Source organism: Diaphorina citri, unplaced genomic scaffold (assembly GCF_000475195.1).
Source record: "Diaphorina citri unplaced genomic scaffold, Diaci psyllid genome assembly version 1.1 scaffold415, whole genome shotgun sequence".
Taxonomy (NCBI): domain Eukaryota; kingdom Metazoa; phylum Arthropoda; class Insecta; order Hemiptera; family Psyllidae; genus Diaphorina; species Diaphorina citri.
The window spans coordinates 101,960-128,688 of NW_007377850.1; the positions used below are offsets into that span (position 1 = coordinate 101,960).

The window sequence follows — 26,729 nt, forward strand, 5'->3', positions numbered from 1 at the left end:
TTTTCCCTTTCTTTCCCTCTCCCTTCTCTAGCTCTTTCCTCCTCTCTCTCTCTTTCTTTCTTCCTTTCTTCTTGTCCAGCTCTCTCCTTCACCTCCTCTTCCTTTTCCCTTTCTTTCCCTCTCCCTTCTCTAGCTCTTTCCTCCACCTACCCTTCCCCGTACCTCTTCTCTTCCTTTTCTTCTACTCTCCCTCTCACTTCTCCTTCTACATCTCTGTCACCTCCATTCCCACCCCTATACAGAAAATAACTCAAGTTTCATTTAGAGTTATTTACTTTTGCCTAGGCTGGACATCCTTGAACACATTTTCTATCTTTTTCTTCTCTTCCTCTTCTTCTACTCTCCCTCTCACTTCTCCTTCTACATCTCTGTCACCTCCATTCTCACCCCTATACAGAAAATAACTCAAGTTTCATTTAGAGTTATTTACTTTTGCCTAGGCTGGACATCCTTGAACACATTTTCTATCTTTGTTCACTTTTTTTCTCCCGGAATGAAAAGGAAACGTTTTAAAAAATGAATGGACTTTCCAGTTGACTTTGCCTGTCATTTTAAAAGAAAATCCTTTTTTTACATTCCCATTTTTTCCAACTTTTTTCAAGGGGTTTTAGTAGGGACTGTATAACAACGGAGGTTTTATCGTCCCGAAATCGGAGAGAGGACGACAGTATGGGAGAAAGATAGCCGGGTAGTCGTTCTGAGAACAAACCTTATCTATTTAGGGCCTAAACAAACCTTATCTATTTAGGGCCTAAATTTTAGGCATTTGGGATGAAATTTGGTGCGGGCGGGAATAGAACCCACAAGTCCCACAACGTCGGCTTACTATTTTAAAAGTTTCCTTAAATCCTAATACTTACGAGACGTTGTGCCCGTAATAAGGACCGGGATAATTTAATTTTACCAGTGGAATACAGAGAATCTATTATTGTCCTACTTTTTTCTTTCCTAGGCATTACAGATATCAGAATTAGGCAAACAAAAATAAGAAAAAAACTTGGTAGCCGTCCAAATTGCTTTCCCTGGGAACAGCGAGCACTATAGCTTTTTCTTCTATTCTCCTAGTCTGTTTCGAACTTCCAAGCCAGTTTTTTTACTGATGGTCTACATTTTTTCTCCCTATATTGTATTTTTTGTCATTAGTTATTCCCCTCTAGGTCCTCTCTTATCCTTTTGGTTTTTCATCCCTCCCTCGCCTCAAGCCGTCGCGTCGCATGGATATTATTACTTTTCATTTTCTTGTATACTTACTACTTACCCGTACATACCCCAGGGACAGTCTTGTCTCATATGCGGTGTCTATATCTTATTTTATATCCTTTATTTATACTGTTGGCTGGGGCTGGGACCGGCTGGGTAGTCCCGTATCTTGTGTGGCCTCCTTTTCAATCCATGGGCTCGATAGCTTATCTGGCCTTTCATATTTATAGTCTCAACTATAGGGCTATGTAGGTGTGTACCAACCTTTAAGGGTACCTATACAAAAGAGTTATGGAAATGAAAGTAATGTATTACAGTTACAGCCCTAGTTCCAGGGGATAAAAAAAACAACAACTAATACATACATACGTAGTTGTAACAAAAGTATACAAGGGTAAAACCAGACAGTTGCATTTATGTGTACAATATACCTACGTATATTGTATATCTTTTTGTATAAATTTTACGAGCACACATAACTACAGGACGTAAATGTGTAGATTAAGAAGATTAGACGAGAGAGAAAGAGAGAGGGAGGGAGAGAGAGAAAGAGAGGAGAAGAGATTCAGGGGATTTTCGATTGAGACTGGGAGAAAATAGCGGGAGAGAGGAGGGAGATCAGAATAAACGTAAACTTTTATATTTCGAAAAAAAAAGGATTATTTAAATGATGCTTAACTGACTGCCATTAGTAATTTAATTTCCTTCCCATCAGTTTTATTCGCATTTTCTCTGGGGAGGAAAAAAAGGTCGAAATAGCATAAACTATAATATTTTTTTGCCACTTTACCTTTTTTTTCGTCCAGTTTGTGTTATTTATTTGTTGTGATGACCAGATTATCAGGTTTAATTAATTAGGAGTAGGTTTAAATGAAGGATAGGGTAATGGGAGAATGCTATGAATCCCCAGAGATATAGCTGGACTGCTGATATCCTGGCATATCTATCATACTTCAGGGACACTTTTAACCAAAAAGATGGTTATGGGTATAAGTGAACCTATTTCTAGCAGGCGAAAATTATTCATTTTACAATAAATAATCATTAAACCTTATATTTTATTTGCTTGTGATTTGTGAGTTTGGTATTGTTTTGGTTTTGCTGGTCTGGCTGGAGAATATCCTTCAATTATTACACCTTCATAACCTTAAAGAAATGGACCAGAGGTGTTCTCTCCAGTTGCCACTTGGAAAGTGGAAAGCTCCTAAACTAAAAATGAGGAGATGATTTTAAAAGAGCAGAAAAAATAAACACATTTAAAAATAAATACAAAATTTATTTTTGAGAAAGAAAGAGAGAGGCCTTTTCTCAAGGATAGATAAACAAACTTTTTTTCAGTTCTGTGTTCTGTTTGAACAGGCACAAAAGTGAATATGAGGAATAATTTTTTATGTTTCCCTTTTAGGGGAAGCAAAGATGAGAGAAGGAAAAAGGAGTTTTATAATCCAAAATGTATATTTAATCCCTAGTTATAAACTCTAGGAAAAGAATAATTATTTTAAAAAAGAGAAAAAATCAAACTTTTAAATTTAATATATTTCGTTCTTTCTCCTTCTCGTAGGGTTATTTTTTGCCTTTTTTATTTAGGTAGTTCATTATTTTCATTTTTTTTTGTACAGTTTCTATACTTACCCGTACATACCCCAGGGACAGTCTTGTATCATATGCGGTGTCTATATCTTATTTTATATCCTTTATACTGTTGGCTAGGGCTGGGTAGTCCCATTTCTTGTGTGGCCTGCTTTTCAACCCATGGGCTCGATAGCTTATCTGGCCTTTCATATTTATGTTTGTAGTCTCAACTATAGTGCTATGCAGGTGTGTACCAACCTTTAAGGGTACCCATACAAAAGAGTTATGGAAATGAAAGTAATGTATTACAGTTACAGCCCTAGTTCCAGGGGATAAAAAAAACAACTAATACATACGTAGTTGTAACAAAAATATACAAGGGTAAAACCAGACAGTTGCATTTATGTGTACAATATACCTACGTATATTGTATCTTTTTGTATAAATTTTACGAGCACACATAACTACAGGACGTAAATATGTAGATTAAGGAGATTAGACGAGAGAGAAAGAGGGAGGGAGAGAGAGAAAGAGAGGAGAAGAGATTCAGGGGATTTTAGATTGAGACTGGGAGACAATAGAGGGAGAGAGGAGGGAGATCAGTTAGTGTTGCTCTTTGTGTGCGCCTCTCTTTATTGCTTTTTTTCAAATTGCTTTCTTTCTCTTCTATCCTCTTACAAATTTATCCTTCCCTCGTCTATGTGTACGTTTAGTTTCGTTATATTGTTTACTTTCTTTGTGTGCCGCCTACACTTATTCTGCGTATTTTCTGCCTACTTGTTGTTCTCGTTATTTTCTGCCTAGACCTACTTCTTCTTCTCGGTATTAGACATACTTCGGTTCTTCGCCTTCGGTAAATAAGCGATATTCTCGAGTCACCATGTGAGTAATTTTCGTCCCCGGAATCAATACTTCAATCATATTTGTTTTCCATGGAAAGCAAACTTGTGAATGTCTATGAAGAACAATGGTTAACATGTAGAATTTCCTGAATTAGCTAATACAGATTACCGTATAGAAAGCAAACTTGTGAATGTTTATGAAGAACAATGGTTAATATGTAGAATTTCCTGAATTAGCTAATACAGATTACCGATCGCTTTTTTGACCCTTTCTCACATTTTCATCGCCCAATCCTGAAATTTCACATCTTTCACTAAACAGACTGCAAATTTTATACGTATCTAACAGATTACCGATCGCTTTTTTTGACCCTTTCTCACATTTTCATCGCCCAATCCTGAAATTTCACATCTTTCACTAAACAGACTGCAAATTTTATACGTATCTAAAAGTTTTGACCTCAGATTTGGATTTTTCCCAATTTTTTACATAGGAATCGACCATTTATTTATAATTTTTACCCACTTGCAACTCCTCCATTGTTAACATGTAGAATTTCCTGAATTAGCTAATACAGATTACCGATCGCTTTCTTGACCCTTTCTCACATTTCCATCGCCCAATCCTGAAATTTCACATCTTTCACTAAACAGACTGCAAATTTTATACGTATCTAATGCTATCTATGTATTATGCACGATCTGGAGTATGAATCTACCATGAGTGGGTTAATACGGAGCGAACCTTGAAGACTACTTTGCCCAAGATCAAGGTTAATTACACCAGACCAGTTGTTATGGACAGGTAGGATACTTCAGGGACACTTTTAACCAAAAAGATGGTTATGGGTATAAGTGAACCTATTTCTAGCAGGCGAAAATTATTCATTTTACAATAAATAATCATTAAACCTTATATTTTATTTGCTTGTGATTTGTGAGTTTGGTATTGTTTTGGTTTTGCTGGTCTGGCTGGAGAATATCCTTCAATTATTACACCTTCATAACCTTAAAGAAATGGACCAGAGGTGTTCTCTCCAGTTGCCACTTGGAAAGTGGAAAGCTCCTAAACTAAAAATGAGGAGATGATTTTAAAAGAGCAGAAAAAATAAACACATTTAAAAATAAATACAAAATTTATTTGAGAAAGAAAGAGAGAGGCCTTTTCTCAAGGATAGATAAACAAACTTTTTTTCAGTTCTGTTTTCTGTTTGAACAGGCACAAAAGTGAATATGAGGAATAATTTTTTATGTTTCCCTTTTAGGGGAAGCAAAGATGAGAGAAGGAAAAAGGAGTTTTATAATCCAAAATGTATATTTAATCCCTAGTTATAAACTCTAGGAAAAGAATAATTATTTTAAAAAAGAGAAAAAATCAAACTTTTAAATTTAATATATTTCGTTCTTTCTCCTTCTCGTAGGGTTATTTTTTGCCTTTTTTATTTAGGTAGTTCATTATTTTCATTTTTTTTTGTACAGTTTTAAAACTATTTTAAAAGAAAATTAGTTACATTAAGCATAATTATGTTTATCTCTTTGAATATAAAGTTAAATAAGAACTAATTCTATACATCGATATCTTCAATTTGAAAATACAGATTGATCACAATAGTTTCTCTCAACGCGTAAGAACTCTTTGGTGATAAAAAATCACTACAAATTAATAATAAATTACTTTCCTATACTTTTATAAAGAAAGTGAAAAGAAGTGTAATACATACATCAGGAATTGTAAGGGACGTACGTTTTACATGGAACTCGCTGAAACTAAATTCGGATTTATGACCACAGGAATTCCATTAAACTCAATTATGGAAGACTCTAATGGTCCTGGTATGGTTGACGTAAAAACCTGATGAATGGTTGTGGAAACCTGGACGCTCTGGTTTCGGAGATATAAAAGCCCCATTTTTTTGGTGACATTTTTCGTTCAAATGTCATCATTGACTTGTACAGGAGCTCTTGTACTTCCATCTGCAGATCCGTATATGTTGTAACATTGGTCAATCTGGGCTTTCTCCGTTTTGGTTATCCTGATTTGCTTCCTTTTGTAGGTGATGTATTTGACAGCATCATCAGGGTTCATGTTGTAGTTCTGCAAAGAAAAGAGGAGAGAATTAAACTTCTTTAAGCTACCCAATATGTCTTGTTAATCTTGTTTTGATACAATAACAGCTACTTCTATGTAGTAACCTTAAGTATGTTATATTGGTTGTATGTACTCGTACATATCCAGTAATAGATTTCTTATTGTATATAAACATAAACATCCAATAGGTACCGGATGAGGTCAGAGTATTCATAGTTCCTACGAGTTTTCTTATTTACGTGTGAGAATTTAAATCTTCTCAGAATTATTGTCATTCCATGTACTTTACTGTTGAAACTCCACATTTGTGTGCAGGTTTGAAATTTACAGGAAAATCAATGTGGCTTCTATTCTTCATTTTTTGAAGAGATCTGATAGAGGGAACTCTAACTGTTAAGGTTTTATCGTCCCGGAATCGAAGAGAGTATCGAAGAGAAAGAAGGATAGGAGAAAGCCAACCTTATCTGTTTAGGATAAAATCCTCCCCGGGCGGGAATCAAACCCGCGACCTAGTGTGAATAAGGCAGACGTGCTACCTTCCAAGCTAGGCTACTAACTAGGCTGGCGTATTTTCCTCTCCTAAATTTTATCCAGAAACCTTTAGACTCGTGAAGAGGTCTGATAGAGGGAACTGTAACTGTTAAGGTTTTATCGTCCCGGAATCGAAGAGAGTATCGAAGAGAAGGAAGGATAGGAGAAAGCCAACCTTATCTGTTTAGGATAAAATCCTCCCCGGGCGGGAATCAAACCCGCGACCTAGCGCGAACAAGGCAGACGTGCTACCTTCCAAGCTAACTACTAACTAGGCTGGCGTATTTTCCTCTCCTAAATTTTATCCAGAAACCTTTAGACTCAGAGGAAGAAAAATGAGAGAGCCATTTTCTTGCCTAATCTCCATGGGATTAGGAGAAAAAAATTGAAGCTTTTTTTAAAATAAAATTAAGTATCTTGACTGGATTTACGAGCCTTTTTGTTCTTTTTATAAAGTTATGAATTATGAAAAAGACGGAATAAAATAAAATTAAGTATCTTGACTGGATTTACGAGCCTTTTTGTTCTTTTTATAAAGTTATGAATTATGAAAAAGACGGAATTAACTTTCCAGTTGTATTCTTCCTTCCTCTGCTCCTTCAATTTCTCCTAGCTCGAGTTCTCTAGTGTCAGACACCTCTTTTCCATCCCTTTTTCCTTGTTTCCTACCTTTCCACTATATTTTCCCCTCCCTGTCTTAATCATCTGTTCCCTCTTTCTTTTTTCTCTCTCCCCCTTCCGTTCTTACCTCTACTTCCTCCTTTCTTCTACACCCTTTTCTCTCTCCCCTCTATGTCTTTATTTTTCTTCCTTCTCTACCCTCTCCTTCTCCTTCCATTTCTCTGTCCGTTCTCTCTCTCTCTCTCTCTCTCTCTCTCTCTTTCTTTCTTTCTTCCTTCCTTCCTTCCTTTCTTCTTGTCCAGCTCTCTCCTTCACCTCCTCTTCCTTTTCCCTTTCTTTCCCTCTCCCTTCTCTAGCTCTTTCCTCAAAGACGGAAGTCTGTCAGGGATCTCTTGTTTTTCGATTACCCCTTTGTTTAGTCTCCCATTAGTGAAACCTCCCATTAAGTCATTGGTGAAATCCACCATGAGTATTCCACTGAAAAGATTTATTCTTTTTAATAACTCACTCACTCTTTACCTATCTCTTGGCACTTACCTTTATCAAATAACAGGCCGTCAACGTGGCACTCCGACTGCGGCCCGCCTTACAATGGATGTAGGTGACGCCGCCAGATTGAGCCACCTTCTGAATGAACTCCAGACCTTTCTCAATAGCGTACAGTGAAGGTGCTTCGAACTCGATTGTGTCAAGTTGCAAATGAGCCACTCCTCTGCCCTCCCATTCCTGTTGTCAGAGATTGAATTCAAAAATACATAGTCAGTCAATCAACTCTTAAGATATAGTTCACCAACCCCTACCCTCATGGGTGACCCCTGCCCTTATGGGTGCGAAGGCGTCCATAAAAGATCTCGGGAAGCGGCTGATTGAAAAAACGGGAGACAAAAAGGCCACTGCTTTCCTCATACAAAGGATATCCCTTGCTATGCAGAGGTTAAACTCGGCAGCGGTCATGGCGGGAGACAAAAAGGCCACTGCTTTCCTCATACAAAGGATATCCCTTGCTATGCAGAGGTTAAACTCGGCAGCGGTCATGGGAACCCTACTGGCTTCCAAGGCATTATTCTTTTGGCTTCCAAGCATTATTTCTGTGGCCTTGGAGTTGTTAGCATAATTGGACATTCTGTTCCAATCTGACAGTCTAAATAAAGCGCTACTTGTACTTGTTCTTTGCCTACAGTACCTAGGTACTCGGAATTTTAACAGCAAGCACTAGAACTTTTTACCTCAAATCGGGATCGATAGAAACTTGTGCTAATTTGTGTGCTAATCTCAAGTGAAAATTTCTGGTACTAAATTACTTGTACTTGTTCTTTGCCTATAGTACCTAGGTACTCGGAATTTTAACAGCAAGCACTAGAACTTTTCACCTCAAATCGGGATCCATAGAAACTTGTGCTAATTTGTGTGCTAATCTCAAGTGAAAATTTCTGGTACTAAATTAGGGAGAGAAAGAGGGAGATCTTGACCGTTAAACATATCGAGTTACAAACCTCTGTTCTACCACATGCCTCTGACTCTCTCTTTCTTTATCCTTACCCATTAATTTGTCTTTTACTCTTTCACTCCCTCCTCTGCTCAATTTACTATTTAACCCCTGATAAATGCACTAAATTAGGGAGAGAAAGAGGGAGATATTGACCGTTAAACATATCGAGTTACAAACCTCTGTTCTACCACATGCCTCTGACTCTCTTTCTTTATCCTTACCCATTAATTTGTCTTTTACTCTTTCACTCCCTCCTCTGCTCAATTTACTATTTAACCCTGATAAATGTGTGGTTTTGCAAAGCTTCTGGTGTTTTAGCTTTGCAGGCTTTGCGCCAGAATATTAATTTACTTTGGTATATTCTGTCCACAGGTAAGGCTCGAGACTTTGGACCTTCAGAATTCGATATTTCATTCCAACTTTGGATAGCTCATTTTTCAACTGTACCATTTTTCAAGAGGAAAGCACATGGTAAGAGTAGGTAGATGCTAGGTAGTAAGGATTAAGAATGATCCTCTGTTTAGAGAATATTTCTGTAAAGGCGCATGAAGCCTGAGGTAACATGAAGCCTCTGTTTAGAGAATATTTCTGTAAAGGCGCTATTACACTGAGGTAACATGAAGCATGCTAGAGAGAAGAATGCTCCAAGGCCATTGGAAATTGTAAACCAATGTAAACTTTTGAAGCTGGTCTCACACTGCACACGTAGACGCACGACTTTGAGCAGCGCGTAGTCTGCTGCAAACCCAAACTGATGAAAATGATAGAGACTTCTGTAGACTCTATATCATTTCCATAGGTATGGTTTTGCAGGTGACTACGTACTTCTCAAAGTTGCCTGTATACCCGTTCAGTGTGAGACCCCTTAAAGATTTTGCATTGGATTCCAATTTCCAATGGTCTCAAAGCATGTCTGGAGTCTGAATCATGGAAAATCATGTTGACCTCCGTCGATTGATATGGTTTTTGAAGCGTGTTTCATTGCAGCATGGTCCATGTTGCCTCAGAATTAATTGCAAGTACTTAACTGTAAAATTCACGTTGAAAAGTTTGAGCTCCCAATCTCGGACGACAGAGATGACTCCCTTTACATTTTCCTCTGTGGTGATCTGTGAATATGAAAACAAATAAAATTATTCCAATGATATATGCTTACTACATTTAAGTACTACATAGATATAACAAACTGGTATGTACTCGTATAGGGAAATATTTTGAGCAATTGATGCTTTGTGAGGTAATTTCACTCATCGATACTCATGGTTATACCTGTGAATAGGTAGGTATTTAATACTATTTAGTAGGCATTAGGTAATGCAGGTAATATGTCGACTGTTAGCATAGTACAACAAGGGAAAAATTAGAAGTAACGATATATGCTTACTACATTTAAGTACTACATATGTAGATATAACAAACTAGTATGTACTCGTATAGGGAAATATTTTGAGCAATTGATGCTTTGTGAGGTAATTTTACTCATCGATACTCATGGTTATACCTGTGAATACGTAGGTATTTAATACTATTTAGTAGGCATTAGGTAATGCAGGTAATATGTCGACTGTTAGCATAGTACAACAAGGGAAAAATTAGAAGTGATACTCATGGTTATACCTGTGAATAGGTAGGTATTTAATACTATTTAGTAGGCATTAGGTAATGCAGGTAATATTTCGACTGTTAGCATAGTATAAAGAGGCAGCAAGGGAAAAATTAGAAGTTGGAATATTTTTTCACTCGAGGAAAACACGTTTTCTTCTTAAGAGTAGATACCCACTTATCTTATTGTCAAATTAGAAGTTGGAATATTTTTTCACTCGAGGAAAACACGTTTCCTACTTAGGAGTAGATACCCACTTATTGTCTTCATGTCCATCCAGGGCGGGAGAGGAGGGATTGAGAGCTCAAAACTTTACTCATCAACCCCCTCCCAGTCTCATTTCATTAATGTTTATTTTATTGTTTTATCTCTCTTTTTTATGACCCTCTCCCGCTTTTCCCTGCACAAACATTCAATATTTCTTCCTTCTTCCCCCTTAGTGTTGACAGGTAGGATGTCTTGGAACTAGAATTCAACTGGGAACGTCCCGTGCCCTAGTAAACTGTCATGTTTTCAATTTGATCAATCTGGTACACGCTTAGTGTTGCTCTTTGTGTGCGCCTCTCTTTATTGCTTTTTTCAAATTGCTTTCTTTCTCTTCTATCCTCTTACAAATTTATCCTTCCCTCGTCTATGTGTACGTTTAGTTTCGTTATATTGTTTACTTTCTTTGTGTGCCGCCTACACTTATTCTGCGTATTTTCTGCCTACTTGTTGTTCTCGTTATTTTCTGCCTAGATCTACTTCTTCTTCTCGGTATTAGACATACTTCGGTTCTTCGCCTTCGGTGACTACTCCGGGTAGGTAAATAAGCGATATTGTCGAGTCACCATGTGAGTAATTTTCGTCCCCGGAATTAATACTTCAATCATATTCGTTTTCCATGGAAAGCAAACTTGTGAATGTCTATGAAGAACAATAGATCAGTTGCGCTTAAGATCAGTTGCGCTTACTTGGGTGGTGTTTCAAAGTCATAGAGCAGGAAAAATGAGGACCAACGGAATTTTCCTTTTTCGGATTATTTAAATGATGCTTACTGACTGCCATTAGTAATTTCATTTCCTTCCCATCAGTTTTATTCGCATTTTCTCTGAGGATTATTTAAATGATGCTTACTGACTGCCATTAGTAATTTCATTTCCTTCCCATCAGTTTTATTCGCATTTTCTCTGGGGAGGAAAAAAGGTCGAAATAGCATAAACTATAATATTTTTTGCCACTTTACCTTTTTTTTCGTCCAGTTTGTGTTATTTATTTGTTGTGATGACCAGATTATCAGGTTTAATTAATTAGGAGTAGGTTTAAATGAAGGATAGGGTAATGGGAGAATGCTATGAATCCCCAGAGATATAGCTGGACTGCTGATATCCTGGCATATCTATCACACTTCAGGGAGGTCGAAATAGCATAAACTATAATATTTTTTTGCCACTTTACCTTTTTTTTCGTCCAGTTTGTGTTATTTATTTGTTGTGATGACCAGATTATCAGGTTTAATTAATTAGGAGTAGGTTTAAATGAAGGATAGGGTAATGGGAGAATGCTATGAATCCCCAGAGATATAGCTGGACTGCTGATATCCTGGCATATCTATCACACTTCAGGGACACTTTTAACCAAAAAGGTGGTTATGGGTATTAGTGAACCTATTTCTAGCAGGCGAGAATTAATCATTTTAGAAGATCCATACAATAAATAATCATTAATCCTTATATATTGCAGTAGGTACTTCCTATTTCCTTGTGATTTGTGAGTTTGGTATTGTTTTTGTTTTGCTGGTCTGGCTGGAGAATATCCTTCAATTATTACACCTTCATAACCTTAAAGAAATGGACCAGAGGTGTTCTCTCCAGTTGCCACTTGGAAAGTGGAAAGCTCCTAAACTAAAAATGAGGAGATGATTTTAAAAGAGCAGAAAAAATAAACACATTTAACTGGTACACGTGATAAAATCATACAGGGTTCAAGATTATGTACAATCCGATATACAGGGTGCCTTCAAGGTACGAAATTACAATTTTTAGAGTGCAGCTCCGGAGGACTCGTAGATTCGGAGAAGCTCAATCCATCCTTTAGGGCTGTTTGCCCTTACATCTAAGCTTCGTAGAAGCTTGACCCATCCTTTAGGGCTGTTTGCACCGTGCCCTAGTGAACTGTCATGTTTTCAATTTGATCAATCTGATACACGTGATAAAATCATACAGGGTTCAAGATTATGTACAATCCGATATACAGGGTGCCTTCAAGGTACGAAATTACAATTTTTAGAGTGCAGCTCCAGAGGACTCGTAGATTCGTAGAAGCTTAACTCATCCTTTAGGGCTGTTTGCCCTTACATCTAAGCTTCGTAGAAGCTTAACCCATCCTTTAGGGCTGTTTGCCCTTACATCTAAGCTTCGAATGCCTTGAAAATGATAATGTTGTTTACTTTGATGTTTAGGGCGCGTGCTAAATAGTAGCTTTTGTGTTATTCTCCTATCTGTAGTTAACTTGGTAAATGAGTTGAGGCGCTCTGTCAATGTTGGTGAATTCAGCGGGTTTGGATTTGGAACCGTTGCGTTGTACGTTCTGTGTACCATGCTCAATTATGGAAGACTCTAATGGTCCTGGTATGGTTGACGTAAAAACCTGATGAATGGTTGTGGAAACCTGGACGCTCTGGTTTCGGAGATATAAAAGCCCCATTTTTTTGGTGACATTTTTCGTTCAAATGTCATCATTGACTTGTACAGGAGCTCTTGTACTTCCATCTGCAGATCCGTATATGTTGTAACATTGGTCAATCTGGGCTTTCTCCGTTTTGGTTATCCTGATTTGCTTCCTTTTGTAGGTGATGTATTTGACAGCATCATCAGGGTTCATGTTGTAGTTCTGCAAAGGAAAGAGGATAGAATTAACTTCTTTAAGCTACCCAATGTGTCTTGTTAATCTTGTTTTGATACAATAACAGCTACTTCTATGTAGTAACCTTAAGTATGTTATATTGATTGTATGTACATAGCCAGTAATAGATTTCTTATTGTATAAACATAAACATCCAATAGGTACCGGATGAGGTCAGAGTATTCATAGTTCCTACGATAACTTTTATAACCAGATTACCCATCTGGGTCAGCTGTTATGAATAGATTCTAATCTAAATTCTACAACAAACTCTTGTCAAAACTAACTAATAACTTTGAAATAAATTTATTAGCGAGGGTTTCACAAGAAGTGTGTTTTGTTCTGTTCAGAAGTTTGCGTGCGAAAAGTTCTTTTTCGGGATTACGAGCGATTCCATACTTTATTGGTAGAGACAATGGATTGAAAAACGTGCAAAACTTTGACAATTTCGGAAAAGTTGCAAGTTCAGTAAAACTTATTCATACATACATACCCACACTACTTACATACATACAATATTTTACAAAATTCCAAGAAGTGTGAGGGTTGTATAAATTTTAAGAGTTGCTTGTGGCTGACTCCTTCTGAATTTTGAGGGTTCTATACGAGAAGGACAATATTCTTTCAGGAATTTAGGAACTAAATCCAAAATAGGTACCTGTAATAAATTATTGAACATCATCTGTACATTATTTAATGATTCCAGAAGGGGTACTCTTTTTTTATTTATCCACCCGCATTCTTCACATATTCCCTGTAAAAAAGCTGGAAAATTGAGAACAAATACTGACGTATACATTTGAAACAAATAAGTTTTAATCAACTCGAATAGAAGAGGGGACAGGGGAGAGGGAGATGACGGAAAATCAAGTGCCGGAAAAAAAGTTTTTATTATTTTTTTTCTCTCTCCCGGAACAAGAAGGAACGTCATTCAGCAGCGTTTCAATCAAAACGAAAATTAGTTTGAATGATGACACAATTTTTTCTTCAAAGAAACAAGAAGACAGTGAAATGTTAGAAAAGAGGAAGCTCTCTCTCGAGAGAAAAAAAATGAAGAGTGTGGGAGAGTGCAGTGGAAAGAATTCGCCTTGAAATTCTTTGTGTTGCAAGGCGGTGGTAATGCACTGTTGACTTTGATGCCAAAGTGCATGGTTTTGGTTTTTGTTTCTAAATCAGAGTTGCTTTATATTTCAATGGAATGTCTTTATTTTGAAATTTTCAACTTGTTTAAAGGAAATTTTCAAAAGCCTTGGGGACTTGGGCACCGTTTGGCCTTTTATCCGAGTGAGTTCTATTGTTCACTCAACTAAGGCTCAGAACCACACTTTGAGATAATCAATTATTGAAGCTAATCAACCAATTGGAATGCTTTATTTTAAACTTTGATGAAAAATGCTACATTATTGCTTGATAATTTTGAACCTTAATAATTTTGATTATCTCAAAGTGTGGTCCCACTCCGAGGCTTAGGTGTAGGGGCAACAGCCCCAAAGGATGGGTTAAGCTTATACGAATCTACGAAGTGTGGTCCCGATCCTAAGAATTTATCGATTAACTTACCTTTTCTAAAACAGAATTGGATGGTAGAGCTCCCAAGATGACATTCTTGTCGAGGCTTAGGTGTAGGGGCAACAGCCCCAAAGAATGGGTTAAGCTTATACGAATCTACGATGTGTGGTCCCTATCCTAAGAATTTATCGATTAACTTACCTTTTCTAAAACAGAATTGGATGGTAGAGCTCCCAAGATGACATTCTTGTCGATCCTCGTGTAGAAATTCTCGATGCCAGTTCTGTCTGCCAGGAAAACGTACAGGAGGGATGGGAGAAACCCAATCTTACTCCAAACATCGTGGAAATTCATTGCACGTCAACCTGGGGGAATACCAATGTAGTCGTTATTCAATATGTATTGTGTTGTGTCATTCTATTGAAGTCCAAATATGCCCATCTAGGCTAATAACAGAGTGGAGAGCATCGCAACATAGAGGGAAGCAACGAATTCGAACAGCATAGAGGTGAGAGCAAAAAGCTCTATACAGGGTGTTCAACCTGAAGGTGCCCCATAGGAAATTGACCCGTTTACCAAATAAAAGTCCCCAGTACAGTTGTGTCATTCTATTGAAGTCCAAATATGCCCATCTAGGCTAAAAACAGAGTGGAGAGCATCGCAACATAGAGGGAAGCAACGAATTCGAACAGCATAGAGTTGAGAGCAAAAAGCTCTATACAGGGTGTTCAACCTGAAGGTGCCCCATAGGAAATTGACCCGTTTACCAAATAAAAGTCCCCAGTACACTTTTCGGATCCACTAAGCATTCACTCTGTTTTCAGCCTTAAGTGGGGTCAAAATTTCCATCTCATTTCATTTTGTCCTTTCTGTTTCTAAGTACTAATCAGCCCAAGAAATTAAATAAGTATCTCGTATCTTGTTTTGGTTTTGGATTCTTACGTCTTTATAGCTTTCTCCCCAAATTTTTTGTTCTTTATTTTTGACTTGGTTTACTTTAGAGTTGACTGCAGCCCAAGAAATTAAATAAGTATCTCGTATCTTATTTTGGTTTTGGATTCTTACGTCTTTATAGCTTTCTCCCCAAATTTTTTGTTCTTTATTTTTGACTTGGTTTACTTTAGAGTTGACTGTCTGCAAGAGAGGTAACTGAGTCTAAATTATGAAAGTTGATAGCGAACCAAATTTCAATTCAGTTTTATCGAAAGATAAAATCAATGTTTTCAAGATGGGTGAATGTTTGTTTGTTGTAGCTGTTGTTGTTGTTGTTTTTTTTTTTTTTCTGATCACGTAAACAAGGAGGAGATTTGAGATATATATCTACTTGTACACATATGTAAGTACCACGTGCGTTCGTATAAAGATTCAAAGAAAAGATTGTTTACTCTCAATCTTTCGTCTTTCTATCTCTCCCTCCCTCCCTTTCCTTCTCTCTCTCCTTTTCCCTCTCTATGTCCCTCTCTCTGCCTTTTCTTCTCTATGCTCCTTTCTTTCTCCCTTTTCTTCCCTCAGCCCTCTCTTTCTTTCTTCTTTTCCTTCGTTGTCCTTCTATTTCTCTCCCTTTCCAGGTCTTCTTTCTTCCTTTCTCTTTCCGTGTCCTTTGTCCTCTTCAAAGCCCAAGTCTGGCCAAAGTGTGATGTTCAAAGTACTCTTTGTACTTATGTCTAAATAGCTTAAGGGAGGCATCCATCTCTCAATCTGTTGTATGTGAGAAAATAAATAGGACATCATCCTATTTGTATTTTATATGGGCTATTTGTATTTTGTTCGGTCTATTTGTATTTTATACGGTCTATTTGTAGCGGTTGTATGTTTGTCTGTGAATGCCTTGAAAATGATAATGTTGTTTACTTTGATGTTTAGGGCGCGTGCTAAATAGTAGCTTTTGTGTTATTCTCCTATCTGTGTTGTAGGTACTACTCTCCCTGATTGGTACACAGGTATCATGCGTACCTACAAAATTTATCTGTTACCTACTTTGATAAACAGAAATAACTAATAATATGTATATATGTACTAACATATATTATGTACTACTTGTACTAGTGTAGGTACTTTTAGGTACATAGGTAATTTAATACTGCCATTGAGGAAATTCCCTTTAATAGGGAAGCTTCAATGAAGTTGAAATGCTTCATTGAATGAATGGAGTTACTTAATTTCTTTTGATGCTCTTTTTTATTTCTCTTTTAATGCTCCTATCCTTGTTTATTATAATATTTTTCATTATGCAAATAAATTCAGTAGTGCAATCTGTGTTGCATTATTCAAGTGCATATTTCTACAAATAAATTAACTAGAATTTTATTCCCCTAAAATAAAACACGTGTAATAAATAGATTATTTTATTTTAAAACAATTTAGCAACAAGACCAGTGGCAATGTTATAAATTTATTCCAAGAATTTTTGTAAAATAATTTCTGCTAATAAAAACAACACTCACCTTTTTACTCCTCTTCAATATGATCGATGGTACGGTGCCGCGGTGTGTAAAAATTATTTAAATCACCAAGTATTAAGAAGGAAGCAATTCAAATAAAAGACCACAACGACCTGGGTATTCACGCGAGTCTAATCTTATCAGGACTACCTATAAACGTGAGACAGTAATACAGTATGTTCAGTACACAAGTTACTCACACATATTATGTAGAGGTAGAGAGTGTAAGAAATTATCTGCTCTATAAATTGGGACTCGTAGCTATGAAAGCATATAAATTGGTCGATATGACAACTGACTATGATGTTAATCAAAGAGCTGAATACGCATCTAATCATGATATAGCAGTTATAAGTTATATGCTACTACGTATTTACATATGTATTCTTCATGTGGTGTACATTATTAGTTTGTAGTTCTAATTAGATTATGATAGGACTCGTAGCTATGAAAGCATATAAATTGGTCGATATGACAATTGACTATGATGTTAATCAAAGAGCTGAATACGCATCTAATCATGATATAGGAGTTATAAGTTATATGCTATTACGTATTTACATATGTATTCTTCATGTGGTGTACATTATTAGTTTGTAGTTCTAATTAGATTATGATGAGCTCTGAGCTCTCGGGGCCGCATTACCAAAATAATGCTACTTATATTAAGGGAGCGCGGCAGCACTCCGCCCCGCCAAGTCAAGAAAGTTTGACAGTGCTACTAGAGATATTATTTGTCAAAGACCAAGTAGCCATTTTCAGGTATAGTTTAGAAATTACCTAGAAGTATTACTACAAACTAGCGTAGATTTTTTTGAGCTGGGTGGCACTGGCTTATATCCCGCCCTCGCAGCGGGGGCCCTGTAGACACTTCCAGGGGGTCCTAAGTGTGGCACTATATTCAAAATATAGGATAAGGAAAGTAATATCTGCTATTGTTTGGGGCCCCCGAAGTAGTATTCACGCCACTGCTGGGTGAAATGGAAGGTTTGGTGTCCCCCCCCCCCCCCCACAACAATAAGAAAATGGTGAAAAATACTTTCCTGATTCTAAGCGCTCTTTGGATAAGTATTTTTCGTTTGCCGTTTCTCTTGTCTTTGGCGGAGAAAGTTTTTTTTTTTTTCAAAATAAGGGAAGTGGGTTCAATTGGAAAGGAAGTCAGTTTTTCTTGTTGGCACTACTTACCTGAGTAACATCATCTTGCTTGATAATTTGACAACCTATGCTTTCCGAATACTCGTTCCTCTGAAACGAAATAAAAATAACAATAATAAATTCAGCTTATTCGAAAAATGGAAAGTCGATTTCTGTTTGGGTCTGACCAAAAGCTTGTTTTTATTTCTAGTCGCCAGCCTAGTTACTTTGGTAACGCGACTGTCTTGTAAGCGCTAGGCCGCGGGTTCGATTCCTACCCAAGGCAGATTTTATCCTGAACGAATAATGGGTCGAAAATTCGAGAGCGAGAAAATTGAGAAATCACATTGATTGAATAATGTTCGCTCTCGGAATGGCCGACTTTCTCCTATCCTGTCTTCCTTCTTCGTCGATTTCGGGACGATAAGACCTTATCAGTTACAGTTCCCTCTATCAAACCTCTTGCATTTATAATGAAACTCCTTGTTTCACCGTAACTTTTGATCAGTTTGCCCGCTTTAAATAAAATTTAGCAGACATGTTTACTTGATTACATTGTTTACCATACAGAGGATTTGTAAATGCAATTTCTTTGTGTTATGTCACAACTTTGGTGCTCACTGCAGCATTGTAGGATTTTCCCAATATCTCAATAATCCTAAAATCCAATGTTTACCTACCATGCTGGCACCGGTCGCTATGCGCATTTATATGTCATAGCTACTCATTTTCCTCACGAGGCTGAGTGGGCCCCGCAACAGCCAGTCACGGGATCAATCATTTGCATGATACAAATTTCTTGACCCCGCCGGGAATCGAACCCGGGTCTCCCGCGTGCAAGGCGAGTGCAGTGACCACTACGCCATGGGAGCTGACTTTGAATTTAATGTATGATATGTGACCATAGTTTGTCCCTATATGGAAGGGAAAGAGTGTCATATCTTTAATTCAATACCCACTTCTCAGTCCTACAGAAGAGCGAAAATATGTATCAAATATACATACCTGTGTACATCATAAAGGTACGATTGTACGGGTAGGTGGAACACGAAATAATAGTATGGATGAGTCATGACAGTTAGACAGCACAAAACAGTAAAAAACCCTTATCATTGTTTCGTGACGGAAGGAAACCCTCATACCCATTTTCTCTCTGAAGGGAATTCACAGAAAACCCCCACATCTTGGAATCATTAGGATAGACAGTAAGTCCTCAGGGTCCTAGACCGCTTGCTTCCCTCGGGATTTTTCAACAGTAAGTAGGTGGGTTTGAGTAGGACTAGGTAGGTGGGTTTGTTCGTAGGACTTTTCATTCTTACACAGAACTGTCATTATTAGGTCAAATTTCGGTCCTTTACAACAGGATCTTCCATTTTCGAAGAAAAAAAATTGAGAATTCTAGAGGTACCTTTGAAAAGTTAGAGAATTCTCGAAGTTCCTTTGTATTAGGTACGGATTAAAAAAGGTCATTATTGTTTTAATTATTTGAGATGAGTCATCAATGTCATGATTCATCATTCATCGCCGTTTTTATTTCATACCAAGGAAATAACTGCTACGTCAGACTCTTGGGGTGTTGTGATAATGATAAGAAACACAATACTTTTCTTTCAGATACCTGGGTCACGAGGACACTAGAAAGTAACCCGTTGAAATATTTGCAATCGATTAACACATTACATTTTGAAGCTCTGGACCCTTATTTGGTACAATACGTATTTACGGGTTAGAAACTTCTGAATCTAGGTACATACCTTTATCCACACACCTAGATAGCAATTTTTTTTTCAAACACCCATTCTGTTAGTATGGAAGCCACATTATGTTGAGGTTGATTAAATATTCATCACTCTATGTAATGTGAGGTTTTATAATTATTTAGGCCCATTTATCATCCGGAACTATTTTAATGACACACTTCATTAGGGAGGAGGATTCAGGTAATTCATCATACCCTAATATTCAATGATTATGCTTCTGCCATTTTGGTTTTATGCACCTAGATGCAGTGTGGATGCTGGACATCTGAAATTTTACACTAATTGTTACCTAGAACATCGTACCCAAAAAGCCCACACCGAGGCTTAGGTGTAGCGGCAAACAGCCCTAAAGAATGGGTTGAGCTTATACGAATTTACCTAGTATTATCATAATTATGTGGTCAGTGGTCACTGTGTAACCTTCCGAGTATACTTTCAATTTGCAATAAGTTTCAAATGAAAGTACCTGAGTCACTGTGTAACCTTCCGAGTATACTTTCAATTTGCAATAAGTTTCAAATGAAAGTACCTGCGAGTATATTACGTGGTAAAAGTAATATGGGTCATATGATATTTCAAATAATTATTTTACATATACCTAGTTACCATATATGTATTTCTGTTCATGTGTACCATATACATATTAAAGTTACCTGCGTAGATTTTAGATGTTACCTTCAAATTTAAAGTTGGAGAACCTTCTCTTTTCTCAGAAATTAGAACGGGATCATTGTTACCTAGAACATCGTACCCAAAAAGCCCCCTTCGAGGCTTAGGTGTAGCGGCAAACAGCCCTAAAGAATGGGTTGAGCTTATACGAATCTACCTTGTATTATCATAATTATGTGGTCAGTGGTCACTGTGTAACCTTCCGAGTATACTTTCAATTTGCAATAAGTTTCAAATGAAAGTACCTGCGAGTATATTAGGTGGTAAAAGTAATATGGGTCATATGATATTTCAAATAATTATTTTACATATACCTAGTTACCATATATGTATTTCTGTTCATGTGTATGTGGTAAAAGTAATATGGGTCATATGATATTTCAAATAATTATTTTACATATACCTAGTTACCATACATATGTATTTCTGTTCATGTGTACCATATACATAATTATTAAAGTTACCTACGTAGATTTTAGATGTTACCTTCAAATTTAAAGTTGGAGAACCTTCTCTTTTCTCAGAAATTAGAACGGGATCAAGTTTCATTTGTCTCAAGTCTCCTTCATCTCTGGAGACACAAGGAAAATGTCAGAGAAAAGTCTCCTTGGAAATGTATTTCTGCTGGCGTACAAAAAGTTGAACATTTTTGACGGGTTGCACTTAGAAAGCTACGTACCTAGAAGGGAAGGTTTATGATGGGAAGAAAATCATGCATGATTGTGGAGATCGAATAGGAAATAGTTTGACATTTGGGTAATACCTACCATCTTTTGGATTGTGATATTACTTTGTAGGTTGTATGACGAGATGCGAAGAAGATTTTTCATTACCTATTTCTCCCTTCAATTTTCTAATTGAAATGGTCTACTTAATTATGTAAACCAACTTCATACAAGTAAACCAACCTCAGTAGTGTGTTGGTTAACGCTCCGGACTTCCTATCTCACGGTTGGTTTTTCGAGTGATAAAATTTCAGTGTTTTAGTACTTTCAGTTAGGTACGTAATATAATCCATGTTGAACACAATGAATTCCTTTTTATTTCAGACACGTAAGCTCTACCCCACCGAATTTTATGGCAATTGTATTTATTCCCATATCCCCCCTCTTCTCAGACAGTCTCATTTACGAAATTTCGCTTCGGTGGTGTAGTAATTCCATTCCAGCCGAGACATGGAATTTTATTCTGATTAAATAATTATTTTGAAAATTGGACCACAATAGAGCTCTGAAAGGTTTGGTGTCCTTTCCTTCTCTCTCCTTTTCCCTCTCTATGTCCCTCTCTCTGCCTTTCCTTCTCTATGCTCCTTTCTTTCTCCCTTTCCTTCCCTCAGCCCTCTCTTTCTTTCTTCTTTTCCTTCGTTGTCCTTCTATTTCTCTCCCTTTCCACCTCTTCTTTCTTCGTTTCTCTTTCCGTGTCCTTTGTCCTCTTCAAAGCCCTGAGTCGGACCAAGGTGTGATGTTCAAAGTACTCTTTGTACTTACGAGTATGGGTCAAGTCGCTCGCGTGGTAAACAGGAGGGTGCGAGTTCCATTCCAGCCGAGACATGGAATTTTATTCTGATTAAATAATTATTTTGAAAATTGGACCACAATAGAGCTCTGAAAGGTTTGGTGGCAGACAACGCCTCCAGTGTTAACCTCGCTCTGCTACCTTCCACTCAAAAAATTATATTTATATTAATATCAATTCACAGAAAACGCCTCTGACCTCTTTTCATTCTAGGAAGTATAATATTCTAAGGAAGAAAATGAAGAGCTTTGCATAGTGTTAACCTTGCTCTGCTACCTTCCACTCAAAAAATTATATTTATTAATATCAATTCACAGAAAACGCCTCTGACCTCTTTTCATTCTAGGAAGTATAATATTCTAAGGAAGAAAATGAAGAGCTTTGCAGAATGCTACAAACGTACTCCAGACCTGTCATCTTTATTACGTCTGTCACCTGCAGGTTCCATCCTTTATCTTTATTATTACCATTGCTGTTATTTCAATGAGCTATTTTGGTGCAGTGCCAGTTTACTTTAAGGTAGATAAAATGCATAGGTACTATATTAGACTGTTTAAAGCATAAGAATATTGAAAATCCTTTTGGGAACGTTCTAGTTTTCAAGTCAGGTAGCTAATAATTATTGGAAAAACTGTCCAAGTGCCCTTGTATCTAGGAGCCAAAAGAGATAGGTTGAAATTTTTGCAAAAATATTGAACACAAAAGGAAATTTGATCTTTACGTAGATAAAATTACTACTATGTATTATTAGATTTATACAAACAAAGAATTTTTTGCAATAGAAAACATGTTTACAGAGTACCTACCTACCTATGTTTTTAAATAATCCCTTGTTATTATTATTACTATTATCAAATAACCCTTTGTTACTACTATTTTTAATTAACACTTTTTTCCCTTTTCTAAATAAATAGCTACTGTAGGAAACGGTTTCCCTCGCCCTTAACATTATTATTTATTCTTGCTGAAAATCCGAAATCATTTGCCAGGAACAGCACTTCATTAGGAATGACAGCAGTTCTAGGCAGGGAAATGATGATACCTACTGTTGTAGCATTTCAGTTTAATTTTACGCTTGACAGTCAGTTTAGTCGTGTGCTTTCCTCTCTATCTTTCTCTTTTTCCCATGTATGTTGTAGCATTTCAGTTTAATTTTACGCTTGACAGTCAGTTTAGTCGTGTGCTTTCCTCTCTATCTTTCTCTTTTTCCCATGTACTCTACCCGTGTTTTCTCATTTTCCGAGAGAAAAATATTCATTTTCCCCCTGAACGTAGCCTAGAAACGTAGGAGGTAAAAATGTATTTCCATCTCGAGCGAAGGACCATCATAATGGCCTCTTCGTATCATCCTGACATAAATGTGGATTATCTGCTTTTATACCCTGGGGACGAGGGTTCGTATCCGGAGGGATTGGAGAATAAAAAGGTCATGTTAAAGTTTATTCCCTCCTTTTTCCCTTCCTCTTTGATTCTTTCGCTTTCTCTATCTTCTTATCCCTCTCTCCACTTTCTTTTTTCTTAGCTGTAATTCAACTGTATCTTTTAAAATAGTCTGTAACACGGTCCAATGTACAAAGTACAAAGCAAATAAAGTCATTCACTAAGATCAAAGCTAAATGAGTGTCCAACTTCAATAAACACCCTGTATGTTTCCACTCTCGACCAAAAGAGAGAAAAACGGGGAGAGATTTTTTTTAACAACGTATAACATTTTTATCTGAACCTGCCATGAGAAAGCGGACACTTTTTTGTACGAAAAAAAGTCATGTTGCATTGTTATCGCAGTGAATAAATAATAGATGGGATTTTGTCTCAGCTTAACCTGTTTTTGAGATAATTACCTATAGAAAACAATATTGATAAAATCAGCTCTTTCCAGACCATTGAATGTAAAACTAAGAAAAATATACTGTTAATACGAACTGCGATAAAGATAAAGTTCCTACATATATGAAGAACGATAGATGTAGAAAGATGGTTAATCATTTTTTCTATACTCCACCTTCTGTTCTCTAGCTCACACTAATCTCCATCCCTCTTTCTCCACTTGAACATTATCCTCTTCAATATTTCAACCCTTTGACTATGGACGTTTCGTCCAGTTTTTATTTCACACTACAGTAGGTTCTACTTCCTCTCTCCTTCTTCCTATCTCTTTCACTCTCTTTCCCCTCGTATTTCAGCTGTTTCTCTTCTCCATATCTCCCTTCACATTTCGTTTCATTGTGCTTCACAATATTGTTTCAATCAATTTTTCTCATCTTCCTCTCGCCTTGGTTACATTAATATTATTGTATCTTGTGCGTTTCAGCTGCATTGAATCCAGTTTGCCAGTGTTCATAGAATGGCCGTCTAGTTCCGAAGAGGTGCCTTGACTTCGTTCAAATGTCCTAGGATTGTTCATTAATCATTGGAAAGAAACTCTCTCCAGAGAGGTCTCGATATAATCCACTATGTATCCTCACAACCACAGTTCCCCAATATTCCCAAATGAACCGCAGTCTTCCAATATCCCTCAACACCCCCATCTCTGCCTCTACATTACCGCATTGCCTCAGCAATATCCTCTTTAATGGTGGTGACTACAGGCTTTATCTACACTAATCCGGGGATCTCCTCTCAGAAATAGAAATACTTGGAGGATTATCCCGGCAAAATATTATTGAAAATAAATCATCCATCATTCTAGGAAGAGTTTTGGCCTTGTTTTCTGTGTATTATTAATGTTTTTTTAAGGGATGACTGTGAAGTGTGGGTATCACTAGAGCAGCTTTGGGATTTATGGCCTGCGAAATCTGTAGGCCTTGAAAATGACTGCAGTGTTCCTAATATTACACGTAGTTATAATGAAATAGTTTCATATCTACGTCTAGGTTTTGTTTAATGTATGAAGGGAATGGCCGGTAATGCCGGTATGATCATTTTTGTAATATGCTCTTGGAAAAGCACAATTAAATTTTAAACAACGGTATGGGATAACTGCAAGCTTGTATATTGAATCCAGTTTGCCAGTGTTCTTAGAATGGCCGTCTAGTTCCGAAGAGGTGCCTTGACTTCGTTCAAATGTCCTAGGATTGTTCATTAATCATTGGAAAGAAACTCTCTCGAGAGAGGTCTCGATATAATCCACTATGTATCCTCACAACCACAGTTCCCCAATATTCCCAAATGAACCGCAGTCTTCCAATATCCCTCAACACCCCCATCTCTGCCTCTACATTACCGCATTGCCTCAGCAATATCCTCTTTAATGGTGGTGACTACAGGCTTTATCTACACTAATCCGGGGATCTCCTCCCAGAAATAGAAATACTTGGAGGATTATCCCGGCAAAATATTATTGAAAATAAATCATCCATCATTCTAGGAAGAGGTTTGGCCTTGTTTTCTGTGTATTATTAATGTTTTTTTGAGGGATAACTGTGGAGTGTGGGTATCACTAGAGCAGCTTTGGGATTTATAGCCTGCGAAATCTGTAGCCCTTGAAAATGACTGCAGTGTTCCTAATATTACACGTAGGTATAATTAAATAGTTTTATATCTACGTCTAGGTTTTGTTTAATGTATAAAGGGAATGGCCGCTAATGCCGGTATGATCATTTTTGTAATATGCTCTTGGAAAAGCACAATTAAATTTTAAACAACGGTATGGGATAACTGCAAGCTTGTACCCTTTATGTATTTATTCTTATAAGAATGGAGAAAATCCCTGTTTCCCCTTAGCCTACTCTCTCCCTCCCTTTCTCTCCATGATCCCATGATTTTCTACCGTTTTTTTTTTCCTTTCATTTCCAACATTTTCCCCTCAATTGCACTGTTGTGTGTGAGTGCTTTCCCATTTTGTTTTATTATTTTTATTTGGAATCCTCGTATATGTGTAGTAATGTAGTATTGTCGGTGGTTTTAATATATTAAATTTTTGTCATTTCTTTGTCGTTCAAGGGAAACCTTTTTCTCTATTTTTCCCCATTTCCCCCCCTGAGTTTTATTTCAGATTTAAAATATTGCTTCTTTCTCTTTTATTTTCGTTCTTGTATTCCTCCTTATCTCTTATTTCTCGTTTTACTTTCTTGGGCCTTATCCGCTTTGTTGGGAATTGTTTCGTCCTTTTACACTCTCCTCACTGCCTATTTGAAGGTAGCTTAACTTTTGACTACATGAAGGCCTTTTTGCCAGGGCCTTAATGCTATTGTCTTCGTTTTGTTATTGTTATTTTTATGCTTTTCAAACATGGGTATTTCATAATTTAATTTTTTCTACACTTACTTACATATGTGTGTACTTGAAATGATAACTTGGTAACCAATAATGTCCAACATATTTCTATACATTAGCTTGAAGGGTAGATACAGCACAAGTCACTTGGTAATTTTTTCTACACTTACTTACATATGTATGTACTTGAAATGATAACTTGGTAACCAATAATGTCCAACATATTTCTATACATTAGCTTGAAGGGTAGATACAGCATAAGTCACTTGAATACATTTGCATATTGATACAATCTGACCTAATTTATCACTCTTGGATAGCTTGTTCAGTCAAATGTTAAACTCCCACATGCAGACAATATGGGCAATGTCTGGCACAAGTATTGACTGGTAACGATTGTACTTTTGCAAATTACATTCTGTTATCTCAAATCTAAATGGTCCCCAATAGACAATATTTTTCCTCATGACCTAGAGTCCTATTCATCCTTATCAGCTAGACTAGTTCCTATCTCTTTCACTCTCTTTCCCCTCGTATTTCAGCTGTTTCTCTTCTCCATATCTCCCTTCACATTTCGTTTCATTGTGATGATTCTCATGAAAAATATAACTGTCCAAATGTATTTTTTTCGTAAAGATCGTCAAAAATAATAAATA

At 36.9% G+C, this 26,729-nt stretch overlaps 2 protein-coding genes across 4 annotated transcripts; one reads left to right on the plus strand and one right to left on the minus strand.

Moving 5' to 3' along the window:
• Window positions 1-4,833: 4,833 nt before the first annotated feature.
• On the minus strand, window positions 4,834-17,019 carry LOC103508604 (phosphatidylglycerophosphatase and protein-tyrosine phosphatase 1-like). The gene is made up of 5 exons (XM_008473160.3): window positions 16,784-17,019; window positions 14,541-14,704; window positions 9,373-9,453; window positions 7,393-7,581; window positions 4,834-5,709 (listed from the first exon to the last, which is right to left on the minus strand). Exons 2-5 carry the CDS (start codon window positions 14,691-14,693, stop codon window positions 5,545-5,547), a joined length of 588 nt encoding a protein of 195 aa, XP_008471382.1. The 5' UTR covers window positions 14,694-14,704; window positions 16,784-17,019; the 3' UTR covers window positions 4,834-5,544.
• Window positions 8,528-24,460, plus strand: LOC113467151. Of its 3 annotated transcripts, none has more exons than XR_003391320.1 (2): window positions 8,528-8,815; window positions 22,205-22,983. XR_003391320.1 is itself a non-coding variant. In XM_026823175.1 (2 exons), the coding sequence occupies exons 1-2, from the start codon at window positions 8,536-8,538 to the stop codon at window positions 24,199-24,201; spliced, it is 312 nt and encodes a 103-aa protein (XP_026678976.1). In that variant the 5' UTR covers window positions 8,528-8,535; the 3' UTR covers window positions 24,202-24,460. The 3 variants fall into 3 exon arrangements, 2 of the variants coding, with proteins under 2 accessions (XP_026678976.1, XP_026678977.1); XM_026823175.1 differs by lacking the exon at window positions 22,205-22,983 and adding an exon at window positions 24,170-24,460; XM_026823176.1 differs by lacking the exon at window positions 22,205-22,983 and adding an exon at window positions 22,072-22,111.
• Window positions 24,461-26,729: the final 2,269 nt, after the last annotated feature.